At 42.2% G+C, this 14,570-nt stretch overlaps 1 protein-coding gene across 2 annotated transcripts; it reads right to left on the minus strand.

Annotated features, from left to right (window-relative positions):
• Positions 1-4,896: 4,896 nt before the first annotated feature.
• Positions 4,897-14,570, minus strand: tmem200ca (transmembrane protein 200C, genome duplicate a). Of its 2 annotated transcripts, none has more exons than XM_057322661.1 (2): positions 14,317-14,570; positions 4,897-7,746 (listed from the first exon to the last, which is right to left on the minus strand). In XM_057322661.1, exon 2 carries the CDS (start codon positions 7,723-7,725, stop codon positions 6,169-6,171), a length of 1,557 nt encoding a protein of 518 aa, XP_057178644.1. In that variant the 5' UTR covers positions 7,726-7,746; positions 14,317-14,570; the 3' UTR covers positions 4,897-6,168. The 2 variants fall into 2 exon arrangements, with proteins under 2 accessions (XP_057178644.1, XP_057178643.1); XM_057322660.1 differs by lacking the exon at positions 14,317-14,570 and adding an exon at positions 13,930-14,301 and having other exon boundaries at positions 4,898-7,746.

The following is a 14,570-nucleotide window of genomic DNA, read 5'->3' on the forward strand; positions in this document are numbered from 1 at the left end:
TCAGCGCATTCACTGACGTACAGAGAGACTTCAATAAGAAAACTTCAATAGAAATCAACAACAGGCCACATATGAGCATATGTGTAAACTACTGCTGATAAAAACAAAAGCACATTTATCTCAAAATGACAACAGTCACCGGGAGGGGTGGAGCTCCGGATGTTCCCCTTATGTGGATTAATAGCGATCTGGAGTCTGGACTGAACCAAACTAATCTGGATTAATTGGTGTTTTATAGAGCTCATGCTTCTGGAAACTCATGATCTGATGGTTTATATAAGTCTATATTGTTTGATATAAATACATCAACAAACAACACAGAAAAAATAATCCACAGATGAACTGATCCTTTACAAAAATTAACCATGGGTTTCTTATAGTAAAAGTGTAGCAACCGTGTTTAATTTGTATAAAGCATGGTCAGGTTTGGGGACAGACACGTGGAGTGTGATTTCTGTGTTTTTAATCGCAGTGCGAGTTGTAAAACATGAGCATTTGTGGCCTTTAATCCACCAGATTAAATCTCAGACAGAGAGTAAAAACATGAACACACACACACACACACACACCAGATGTTTCTCTATCTCTCGAGCTTCCATCAGCCAAAAACCAGTCTGTGTGTAAAGAATGAAACAGAGAAACTCACCGTTAACATCCATCCAGATGATCCGAGAGTTCAGTCCGGTCCGGGCGGCAGAAAGAAAACACACAACATGTGTGTACGTTCACAGTAAAAACACTGACACACACACTGACGTCACAGGATGAACTCTTGCCCGCTTCCAAACAGAAATGTCGTTCGACATTCCTGTCTGTGTGGAATCAGTCATTCAATATCTGCTAGATATAGTTACAGTTAAAAATAACCACTGAACTGAGAACAGTGAGCAGAAAAACAAAGTCCATTTCAGAGAATCAAGATCCGAGTCTGAATCGACATCAGAGTCCAGACGCAGTGAATCAATCTGACATCTTCAGTCATGAATCAACTCACACGAGCGTGACTCGCAACATAACAAAACAAAACAAAACAAAACCATCTCAACATTCACACAATACACAAACAAACACACACATGCGACAGATGCTCTCACCAGCTCAACTGTTCTAATGTTCACATCCGACTGAATAATCCACATCGGATCACATCACATGAAGAGAGAGACCTGCATCTGTCTGATGTGACTCAAACCCAAACATCACCACACCCACTGTCTCACAGCCGAACGTGAATGGTCAGCAGAGCTGTCAGTCAGATGAAGGGGGTTCTGGTTCTGTTCATTAAAATGTGAAAAATTCTATGGAATTTATACATTTGAAAAATAAATTATTTGAATGCATTTATAGTTGTTTATTATTGATTGAAAATTAAGAGAATTATGTTCTATATAAATACACTCTCATGGCGCACACACACGCATTTTTGTCATGATCGTGCCTCTCCTTGACTTGGCAGGATCATGTCAGACCCATGTGTTTTTTGTGGAGAAAGTTCATGGCATTGTTTGGTTTTGTAATGCCGCGTTCTCTTTCCGGTGTCGCGTCTTTTAGCCTCGCGCCCTTATTTCTCCGTCAGCTCCCCATTAGTGTTTCATCCCACTCACCTGTCCACCCAGTTTCCCCATTACTGTTATCCTTGTCACCTGCCCGTCACTAGCCTTTTGTCATTTTCCCTCGTTTATATTCCCTTTGTATTCAGTCTCCTCTTGTCGGTTCATTCCTTTGCCCTGCCTATGTGGATTACCTTGTTCCTGTCTGCCGTGTCTCTGTCGTGTTTTGGATTTATTATTTGGATTTTCGCTGACCTTGTCTGTTTGCCCCTTGAGGGAAGTTTTAGTTTGAGTTCTGTTTAGATTTTTTTCGAGTTTTCCCCATTGTGGATTTTTGTATTCCATAATCATTTTTCTGTTAACCCTTTGTCTGCCTGCGCCTGGGTTCTCTGCCTCATCATTCATGACACATTTAAATATTTTATTAAGTCCACTTAAAAGAAATGATTTACAGGGACATAAATACTATAGATGCCGTCAACTACATATGAAAACCTTCCTGGACCAGTGGCATAGAACAAGTGTACACAATATACCACTCAGTTGTTAGGGATATAAATGGCGTCGTCTCCGCCATATACTGCGGCTGCCTATAATAGCAGACAAAGCGCAGTATTTTGCTAGCCTCTTGGCCCTCTTTTTTGACATCCCAAGCTGTTGAAGTCCTCGTACAACCAGCCTATGTGCGTGTCCCAAGCTGCCAAATATAAAAACAAGCAATCGACTCCGATAACCCAACTCTGCGATGGTGTCCAAAAGAGGTTGGTGTTTAATGACCTTAGTCATAAAAACTTCCTCCAAACTAGAGTGAAAAGTACAAGCAACCTCCAAAACAATACCTCTTTACACACATTCTTGATCACAATAACATCTGGTGTGTTCGCAGATAAATGTGAAAAGATTTCTGGATCACTATCAATACATTGGAACATGGAAGAATGTTTATACATTATTACTTCAGGTGAAAGAAAGCTTGATATGTCCTTTGTTATGAGATCCACAATTCTGTCATGGCGTGCTATAGTATACATCCCCTTATAAGCACGACAGCCTTTTAGAATATGTGGCAGTGTTTCAACAGTCTGATCTGTAGTATGATGCAAACAACGAGGAACCTGAGCTTTAGGAAACCACATAGAGAGATTGAGTCTGGTAGGAAGTACCTGTAATCTAGCTTTTACTGTAAAAGTAACAAAGTGTTCTTCAAAAATGAGTGAGAGACAGAGTGATCAGCAGAGGGGAGGCATGCAAGTTTCTTACACACACGCACGCACGCACGCACACACACACACACACACACACACACACACACACACATTTAGTTTAGTATAGAACAGTAGTAGCATAGAACTATACAGTGTATTAATTTACTATAATTAAACCCACATAATACTGCAGTATAACGACTACTACCTATTTACTACTGTTTACAATAGAAAATACTATATACTGTGGTGTTTTTTCATTTGGGGCAATATCCTTTTGATAAAGGATTTTATCATTTGTTTTTATATTTAAAGCACATGTGAATACAGATTTACAGAAAACCGAAGCTGTGAAACAATATCTCCCTCTAGTGGCTAAACACATACATCACTAGATAATTCAACTGTTGTTAACATTTTTTTTTATCGTTCTTAGTGTGTTTGTTTAATGTTTATTGTAGATCATTTAAATAAACTTTACATTAGCAGTGATCCACAGACTACACTTCAAATGTGTGAACGGCAACAAACAGTGTGACATCTGAAAACAAATCTCTAATCAAAGCTGTATGTTAGTGACATTCAGAAGAACAAACAAACAAGAGTTTCTTGCATATACTGCACACAGTACACAGACTAAAGTAAATCCTGCTCTTATTGGGTTAAAGGTGTAGTATTCTAGTTTATTTGTTTTGTTTTTTAATATTATTTTATAGCAGGTTTTGTTGTTGTTTGTTTTGTTTTTATTGGTAGGATAATCTTCTTAAAGAGGCAGACTCAGTATGTGTCCCTCAGAGCCTTTGTTCATGTTTTTGAGCCGCTAGATGGCGCTGGAGTGTGTGTGTTTACATCAAACATGCACAAAGTGTTAAAAATCCTCCACAAAACCTCATCATTCTCACTCACACTAGATTTCATGTGTTATCTGAGCGTATTCTCTGTCATTCTCTGATACACATGATGTCGATCATGTACTAAAAGCTTCAAAATCAGCGGTATCTTTTAAATGATGGATGAATAAATGTTGTGTTTTGCCAATGTATTGTGAGCGAGGCATGCTGGGATATTACAGATGTGTTTTGTTTTGGGAGAGTTACACAAACAGCCGGTGAATATTACATAATGAAATTCAGAGCCTTTTATAAAAGAATCAATGTTTGAACTCTTTCTTGAGCTCATCTGTCAGAAGAGAGCAGCTGCTGCATCTGATCTGATGAAGACCTGTGACCGTAATTTACTTACACCAACACAAATGACAACAGATAAACAAAAACCAGTCTTGTTAAGTGTTGTGATGCTGTAGGTTAACATGCATCTCGCACAGATTTGTTGACTTCTGATAAACTCACACAATGAGACTCTGATGAGACACATATGACATCTTGACCGTGTTTTTGTGTTTTCACTGACGGATCAGACACATGTCGTGTCAGTTTCCGTTTTCCTCGAACACAAAGATTATTTACAGACAAATAATGAAGAACCATCATCACACAGCATCCGTGGAAAATCTTGCGGCGTCATCATATTTTCCTGCGGCTTTGCTCAGAAAATTGTTCTTTTCTCTCCACACAACTGAACTGTTACATTTGGCATTTGTTCTGGCTTTTGCTCTCTGAATGGTGTGTTTCTTTACTCGCATGGCTAAAAAGGTCAAACATCACTTCTGGTTTTGCTGATTTTTGGAGATTTGAATTCTTAGCATTCATGTCAGCGTCTCATCCAGCTCTGTTTGTGGTGTGGACATGAGTAAAATTTCACATCATACAGCTTCACGAGAACGACCGAAACATCTGAGCTGAGAGCAATCACCTAACACACCACATCAAACCCACGAGCACAGAGCTCTGCGGCACACGTATAACACTCCAGTTGTTTTCTTGCTGGATTTCTGAGTCATTTGTCCCCGTCAGGATTCTTACAGCGTTATAGCACAGAAGAGAAGAACACTTCACAACAACAGCCAGAGACTCCAGAGAAAACATCAACATTCATCACTGAATAAAACATGAGCCAGACGTACATTACAGTGTTATTGATGGCATAAAGACTCATGAAAACATCTACAGAATTGACCGTAAATACAAGGAGAGTCTAAACTGATTCATTCATGCATCAGGATTTACGTGAAGTTACAGTCTTGAGATGTTTGTTTAGATGAGCATTTTAACAAAGCAAGCTGGGTTGGTGTGTAAATAATGAACAGCTGAAGTTTATTATTGCTCAATTATTCACTTGTTTATCAACAATGTCTTTCCAATCTTATATGTAGCAGCACTATCACATCAGTTTGTGTCATTTTAATCCTTCAAACAGGATCATTCATTTAAAGTGAGATAAAAAAGGAAAAAACTAGTAACTGAACAATTTCAATGTTTAGTTTAAAACACTATGATTAGAAAAATAATCTGTAATATTTCCTTATATACAGTACATTATCCCAAGATAATCTGGCACTTCTCCATCTTTAAAAAATGTAAATTTTAGACTTTTCTGCATAGTGGAAATAAGACATATTCACAGTTTCTTCTCGTTTCTTCAGTTTAATTCTCATGGGAAGAATCATCACAGCCGGTTCAATGAAATAAATGACAGAATGTATACATTATTATTTCATGAACTGCGTGCGTGCGCGTGCGTGAGATCTGCAGAGAGTTCTCTGTTGCATCATGTTTCTTCATCAGCAGTATCTGAGGCTCATGGACGAGTGAAGTGTTTTAAAGATGTTAACACTGCAACACGAGACACACAGATCATTCTGTGCTTCGTTCATGTCAGAAAGGCTTCAGAAAGAGCTCCTGTATCACATCATCACTGCAGTTAATCCAGCGAGCGTCAGACAATGAAACCTCTCATCTGACTGTGAATGAACCGCTGCATTAATGCTTCTCTTGAGCTCAAAGAGATCGGACATAAAACGATGCCATTAATCCTTTTTTAATTCATTTTCCCCTAAACACATTTCAGATATACCCTCATTGACATTAGATTTCAGACAGTACGGAACTACACAGAGCATTGCGCTGATGTCTGGATTAAAACATGACAATCCTTAACAAGACGTACTCTGACAGCATACACGGGTAAATTAACATTTCTAATGCAAACGTGAACATTTCTCACATTTCAAATGAGATATTGCTGTGCATGTCCTCGTGATTTGGTGCTTAGAAAAGTGCAAGTAAACGGCGATATAAAACATGCTGCTCAGACTAAAGAATATTAGACTACTGGAAGTTGGTTTTATCTAGTAGAGCAGAGCTGTGCTATCATGCTTACGATCAGAGGCGTTCTGCCTTTTGCTTTGTAATCTCTGAGGAAACGGTCTGAACACTTCACATCGTCTTTGGGTCTGTTGAACACTCTCAACGTCACTTCCGTCTGAAGATTCAGGTAGTGTCTTAACCTTCTAGTTAAATGTCCACACTGTCCGCGTCCTCTAAAGTAGCGTCGGCTTGAGAAACCATTCGAAGTTTTTGTTTGTTGGAATACTGCCTGAGCACAGCGGCGTCCGGAGACCTGCTCTCCTCCCGGTCCATCTCTAAAATCTCAACAGAACTCCCTCGACTGAACGCAGCATTCTCAGTGGACTCGAACGACTCGCCCCCCAGCCCCTCGAGTTTAGTGTAGCCCCCGCTGCCGAGCCCCTCCAGTCGAGGACAGCTGAGACGTCTGGATCGCACCACCTGTCGATCTGTAGGGGAGGACGGACAGATGCCCAGATCAATAGACCTGGAGTAGTCTGAGAGAGCGCTGAGAGACAGGTGAGACCCGGCAGCCCAGCGGCCCGGCGAGGACGGCGTCAACAGCTGAACCTGTGATCCCTGCAGAGAGACATGAGGAAGTCCCTGTAAACTCCCACTGCTCCTGTAAACCTCCACAGAGTCCTGCGGGAGCTCCGGCTGGGTCTCCACTTTGGCCTTCGTGATGCTCCTGGACGCCACCAGATCCTCCAGACGTCTGCAAATGGCCTCGGCATCCAAACCCTCTCTTTTAACTTCACCGGTTTTATCTGAGCCCCTTCTGTCCGCCGCCCCTCGACTGTTGAGTTTCATCATGGGAAGAGTGAAGGCGTTGACGGACGTCGACACGATGGTTCTGGTTTCCCACTGCTTGAGTTCAGTCGGTGGGTTGTGATCTCTGGAGATGCTGTACACCGTGTCTGTGAAGATCTGTCTTTCTAAAGATGAAACTCGTGGGATGGTGGTAGACGGTCGTCGTGAAGGAATCATGCTACTTGGGTCCTGTCTAGCTGAACCCGGAGACGGCCAGGAGCCTTTGGCCAGCGGACCGCCGGCGGACGAGGGGCTAGATTTGCTCTCTTTTGATTGACAATAGTTGACAAAACCGTTGAGCGGGGCCGACTCTTTGCTCCGCAAACTATGAATGTCAATCACGGTTGAGTAGATGTCTCTGAGGTTAATGATTTTGGTCTTTTTGTCTCTGTTCTCATGAAGAACCGCGTTAGCGCAAATAAACAGGAAGATGCCGATGCCCATAATCAAAGGTCCAAACACTTTCAGCTTATCGGAATGCAAGTGTGTGTTTATAAATACAGCAAACGCTCCTAACTGAGGCGGATTCATCTCAGCCGTGCTGTTGGAGCTGTTATAGCTTCTCAAGTCTTTGTCTAGTTCCCGCCAGGACCTGCTAGTGATGGTCAGATTAAATGATTCGGATTCTCCGCTGTCGTAGGTCCTCTGTGCGTTCAGCAGTTCTGGGTACAGCGGGTTCTCTTTAGGCCAGTAGCCCAACACAGCCATCCCAACACCAACCAGCAGCACCAGTATGCCAACGGCAGCCACCAGTCCAGACACAGAGCATAACTTCAGCTTTCCTTTAACCACCACCACTTCGTTCTTCCTCTTTTTCTTTGCTTTCCTCTTGCGTTTATTTTCCGCTCGGTTTTTAGCGTGGAGGGAGTCCTGTCTCCTGGCAGATATCCGCAGCAGACCCCCTGTGGCGATCATGATGATGCTCAATTAATCATCCTGAAACAAACACACGACACACACACACACACACACACAGAATGTTAATCCACACATATACACACATCAGATGAGCTTTATCATCTGACAGGACACAATCACATCAATTAAACCATTAACATATAAGATATAACACTAGGGATGCACAATCAATTATCGGCCATATCGTATCAGTTGATAAATGGTCATTTTTTATGTTATCGGTATCGGCTGATCATAAAATTTATGCTGATATATTAAAGCCGATAAATCTTAAATCATTTCCTCTGGTTAAACTTCTTCAGCTGCTCACAGTTAAATCCAGTACAGTACTGTCTTTCTGTCATGATCATTCACTTACTGTTATTAGCAACACATTGTTGATGTAGGTACAGTATGTATATACAGTATTTACGAATGTGTAAATTATAGGAACAAAAGCATATTGTTTGAATCAGACTGCTTCTGAACGCTTTCTGTCTGGAGACCTGTTAGACATGTGGCTATTAAGAACACTTTTTCTGGAAGAACATCTATAATTTGTTTATTAAATATACCAGAGAAGTTTGAAGGTTAAAGAATCGTTAACTAGTGTACAGTAGGCTTGGTACATGATTTTCACTGGAAATAAAGAGAACTAATGGTTACCTTGTTTTCGGCAGTCAACGTTTTCAAATAAAAGCAGTTGTCCACTTTTTGCCTTTTGTTTCAGTCTTAGGGAATTTTATATGAATATTTAGATAGTGTTATCGGCTTCCAATGTTTAAGAATTATCGGTTATCGCTATTGGCCAAAATGTACATATCGGTGCATCCCTATATAACACTATTCCATGATTCAATATGATGTGAGACATCAGCTGTTTTCTTCATGTATAAATCTATAAAGCTTATTTTGGTGGTTAAAATTATTTGAAAAAACAATACGGGAATTTAGGCTAATATTATTTGAGAGCAATATGATCTAGAGAAATATATCTGATGATTCACAGAATGCGTACACACACACCAGCTCACAGTCACTCTTCATTAGACGTCTGCTCCAGAACGTCACTTATCTGGATGAATTGACTTTAGAATCAGGAAGGTAAACAGGAAAATCAATGCGAGACGAGTTAAAGCTCAGACACGACAACAGACTGATGCTGTGAGCTCATGAACATCACACACACATGAACACAAGAATAAACAACAACTGATGACAGATCACCCAACTTCATTCATAATGCAGACAGCGAGATCAAGAGCACACAACACTCCAGCTCTCTCTCTCTCTCTCGCTCTCTCTCTAGCACACATAATGAGTTACTGTAGGGCTTTACCTTCAATTACAATATCAACAAAAATAATCAGTGCTGTCATAACTGTGCAGCTCTGCAAAAATACAAGACGTGTGTCTTTACAAACTCCTCTTATAATACTCTTACAGCTCATCCCACTTCCTCCTCGTAACAGGAAGTCCCGCCCTAAACATCACTGGTTGAGTAAGAGCTGAACAGATCAAACAAACAAAACAAACTGTTTTGTAACACATGTGTTAGTTATATCATTTTCAGTTTTTAAATATATATTATCGTTCAATTTGATTTTATGTACTTAAAGCATTATCATGTTGTACATCACATATGATTTAGCAAGTTATATATCTTTTTTCATCATGCAGCGTCCATGTAATGTGCTGGATGTTCATTTTAGATCAAAACCCTCATCAGTGACTCTTCATCAAACTGCTGACAGTCAGTAAACATGACGTATGTAATGATGAAGACCCCTGAGATCTATAGAGCTCTCAGTGATGGCAGAAATATGGCTCAGGGATCTGCTGTCCCACTACATCATGACACAATCAAGAAAAACGAGAGGAAAATTCTCTCTGACATTCTATAGCCTTGACAAATGTCCTTACTAAACTACTGGAGATCATTCAAACAAACCCATTCCCTCATGCACGGAACTCTATTGAGCGGAACCTCCAACAACAGCGGCTCAAGTGTTCTTATGTTCTGACCCCAAACCTTCAATCTGAGCACGTGTGTGTATCTACAGATCAGAAAACAATTATTACAGTTCATTATTTACATTAAATCTAATGTTTCAATAGTAAAGCTATCAATAATGCTTTTAATGTGACGGTCACTTATTAAAAGGGTGTTTAAATGTTCTGATAAACATATTCAAACGAAGCATGTCATTATAATCATTAATCCTGAGTTAATGTAGTGTTTTCTAGAAATGACACAAGACATGAACTGACATGAAGTGAATATGAATATTCAGTCATATACTTTTCAGCTTTAATACCAACAAATGTCTGTTTTCACAGACACAACAGATGTACACAAACATTACTGGTGTTGACTCAACTGTGACATTTCCAACCCCAGACATTCACACATATTACACATTACTGAGGGTGAGGATTCCAGGTTTGATTCAATAAAGCTGTAAACGTTCAGACAGTCCAGACACACAGATGATGTGTCACGAACGGAGCATACAGGAAGATTGCAGGCAGCGGGGATTAAGGGGTTAACAAACAAGACTTTATTTCAAACAAAAACAGAAAACAAACACCCTCAATGGGGGAAAACGAAACTAAGAATATGTAAGTATAAAACAAAAGACTTCCCACGTGGGGGCAAAACGAAAACAAGAACAGCAAAACTAAACTAAAGGACACGACCAAACGTCTTACACCACAACACAACAGGGTAGACAACAAAACTCACAGAACACGGGGAAGGCTGGGAACAGGAACACTGGATGAGGTACATAGCACATACACAGTACAATCCACGAGCACAAGACAAAGAAACATGAGGGCATTTATAGGCAAGACAAACGAGGGATAATTACACAGGGCAGGTGAGGAACATTAGACACGATTGGGAAGCAATACATGAAATGAGAGGGGCGGGGCCAATGACGAGACACGAGAAAACACATGAGATGTAAAACATACACAACTCATGGCTTTCTCACATAAAACCTAAGGACTCTGTCCCGATCCTGCCACATGATTAGAAATTCATAAACAAGAAGGTAGGACCGTGACAGAGACCCCCCCCCCTTAATGAACACGTCCAGGTGTTCACCAAGGGGTGGACTAACAGGACATGACAGACTGCAACAAGGACAAGACCCAAACAGACATGGCAACAAAGACAAGGGGCAGACAAGCAATAATAATAAAAGGGTTGGGGTGTGACAATAAAAATAACAAACATGGGAGTGGGGGTGGGGAAACAACAGAGTTCAAGGGGGAACAGTTCCAATCCCTGGCTGCGCTCGAGGGCGCGGAGTCCTGGGGGAACTTTGGGGGGGAGTCCTGGGGGGACCGCCGATGCTCAAGGCTGGGACCCGGCTGGAAGGCCGGCTGCTGCACCGGCTGGACGGCCGGCTGCTGCACCGGACTGGATACCGGCTGCACTGGACTGGACATTGGACTGGACGCCGGCTGGATCACCGGACTGGACGCCGGCTGCATCACCGGACCGGACGCCGGCTGCATCACCGGACCGGACGCCGGCTGGGTCACCGGACCGGAGGCCGGCTGGATCACCGGACTGGACTCTGGACTGGACACCGGACTGGGCACCGGCTGCTGCACCGGCTGGGATGGAGTTTGCGCTGCCCGCCGCTGCCTCTTTTTCTTCAGCCGAGCCACCCGCCTGGAGGTCGGCTGAAGAAAAGAGGCAAAAGGCACGGCTGGCTCTGGCTGGGACTCCTTGGACGTGGACCCCCAGGACTCACGTCTCCCCCGCTTGCCACCAAGGCTGACTGGTGGCGAGGCTGCAGGGGGTGAGGAGAGCGGTGTGGCGATGCCTATAACCCCGATCTGCAGGGTCTGACCCTCCTGTATGGCAGCCAGCGGAGATGGGTGGTTGTGTCGTGTTGAGACCCTGGACTCCGGTCGGTTCATGATGTACCGCCACACGACATCGAAGTCCAGCGGTCTCAACGACCGCATCTTCGCCCGCGACAGGGGGTCCCCTGAGACCGGCGTTAAAAAGCACCGCCACCTCCTCCTCCCCGAAGACATCCTCCTCTGCGGCATCCAGGAACCTATCCAGATAGTCCTCGATATCCTACCCCTGACGAATCCTGACGAACCCCTGGAGTTCCCCTGACGAATGCACACAGGGCAGGTGAGGAACATTAGACACTAGAGGGAAGCAATACATGAAACGAGAGGGGCGGGGCCAATGACGAGACACGAGAAAACACATGAGATGTAAAACATACACAACTCATGGCTTTCTCACATAAAACCTAAGGGCTCTGTCCCGATCCTGCCACATGACTAGAAATTCATAAACAAGAAGGTAGGACGGTGACATGATGATGATGAGGATGGAGCGAGCGACACGCTGGAGTTCAAACATGTGTGTGTGTGTCTGTGGATCTTTCCACATGAACGCAAACAGCTGACAACTGAGACAGAGAGAGAGAAGCCATGTTAAAATGTCTTTTTACATTACATATTACTTACCTTATTTTATACACAGTCTATTGTTTGTTGCTATATTTCTTGTCACTGCTTGTTTTCTGTAAAACGCTTTGGAAATCACGCTATCAAGTAAATTGAAAACTCAGAGAGAGACAGAAGTGCATCTGAGAGGAGGTGACCCATCATTACGCTCGCAGCTGAATGAAGGTGAACATGAACTCAAATGACTCACATCGTGTAAATACAGATTCACATGTGACACTATAGACTCAAAAAGAACGTAATGAAGCTAAAAATGACAAACATCAGGATGTGTCACTGTGGAGGGGCTGTAACAAACACTGCTCAAACAAACATGGCAGAAAATAAATGATAGATATTTTACAGATCTTAAAGATGGGCTGTTGGGAGAAGTGGATGTTTTCCATCCATCACTGAAATGCGTGTGTGTCACTTTCTCACTCTTCTTATTACGAATAATTACTTTCAATTATTAAAGCAACATAAAAAACATGAACCAACATGACAATGTGTCTGCAAACACCCAGCGGTGTTATTCCTGACCGACACGTGACGTCTGCTCAATGTTGTGTCACTTGGTTTTGACTGTTCTGGCAACAAAAAACAACAACATTAAAAAGTGCCTTTCCAAACAAACTCCACAGGAAATATGATCAGAAAATGAAGTCTATTTCTTGAACTCGCATGTCTATCCCTCACAACCCTGTTTGAATATCAGTGAAATATAGGCGTCAGTAGGGTGAACTGAGATCATATCTCATGTGTGTTACAGTACAGACGTACAGTCTGATCCTCTGTGATGTTATTGTGCTTGTGAAGGGACTGACGCTCTGATTCTCTCTTGTGCACCATGAAGCATTCGACAGCCTCAATATTACACGCAGCAGCCAGTGAATTTCTGCATGAATTATACAGAAGATTCTTTCCAGGATTTTAAACAATATCCTACAGAACAAACCACAATCATATCACAACTCTCATATACAGCAAACACTGAACAGCTGATGAACACATCTGCACGTCCACTGAACTGTTGTCAAAGGTTTCATCATGTAGTAATGAAATGATGTTTGTGTCCTCGCTCAACACAATGAAGGCAGAATCTATCAGCATTGAATATAAGCACCACTGTTTAAACAGCATATATGACCAAGACCTGAAAAAACACAACATTCAGCTCTTCTATTATCAATAATAATCAATGAAAATCAGCATTAATGGCTTCAAACAGGTCCTTCATGTCTGACAGAGATGAGAATTAAACACACAGCCACTTTGTTTCTGTCCTAATGTTGATATCCTACAGTATCAGTGATGTTATATCACAAACTCTGACGTTTCTGATCTGGAAAGGTCGAAATGCAATGCTGATATAAACACTCACGTTGTGCAATGCAACCATTAAGATTCAAAATGTAGATATACTGCTCAGATAAAGAGCATCGTGTATGTCTAGTATAAAACTGAATGAATCGAATAACGTTACTGTAATGTAAAACATCCATTGCTCTGGAACAGGAAAACTGGAGATAAACTGGAGAATCATTCAGCATTTTTGCGCAGAAAATAGCGTGCGTAACAGCTCGTGACAGTCGCTTAATATAACGAACCATGCCAAAAACACACACAAATATGATTGAGTCTAGAAACTCGTTATTTTATCATTATTTCTACAATTATCAGTGACTCCATCGATAAAGCGCATGAAGCGTCTGAAGAGAAACGCTCGCTTACCGTGAAATATGACTGACAAATTCACATTTAGGGGATTAAACGCAAACTTTCTCTCATCACAATCAAACATTTTGCACCGATGTGACGGAATAAGTTCGTTATTTCCAGTAAATCCAGTCGGGAATATTCCCGCGTTTGCCTCGCGCTCTTCTGTGGGGAGTGTCGCGCGCGCCGGGGCTCTGCTCCAGAGTTTCGGGTTCGACTGTAGCCGCTGCTGTTACGGTGATTTTGGGGTGTTGTTGCTATGATACCGCAGCCCGAATCCAGCGGAAATACTGCAGGATTTGAATAACTGCATCTCTAAACTGTTTAACCCGGTGAACAACGCGCACATGAAACCCCTCAGAACTGATGTGAGAACAGAGAGAGAGAGAGAGATGCTCTTACCCGCATCTCCGCACGCCGTCTACACCGATGCGTCGCGTCAGCTCCCTTGATTATGACGTTAACGTTCCTGTTTCCACTGTCGCACACGCAACGTGCACGCAGATCCTGAAAGAACCCGCAGTAATGTATTCGTTAAATATCGTGCGAATACCGTATGGTTGTGTAACATATTACACAATACAGAACTAGACAGCTGTTCATCCTCAGCGTTTCTATAGACAGAATCTTTATTCACACAGTAGCTGTTCATCGTG

Source organism: Triplophysa rosa, linkage group LG23 (assembly GCF_024868665.1).
Source record: "Triplophysa rosa linkage group LG23, Trosa_1v2, whole genome shotgun sequence".
Taxonomy (NCBI): Eukaryota; Metazoa; Chordata; class Actinopteri; order Cypriniformes; family Nemacheilidae; genus Triplophysa; species Triplophysa rosa.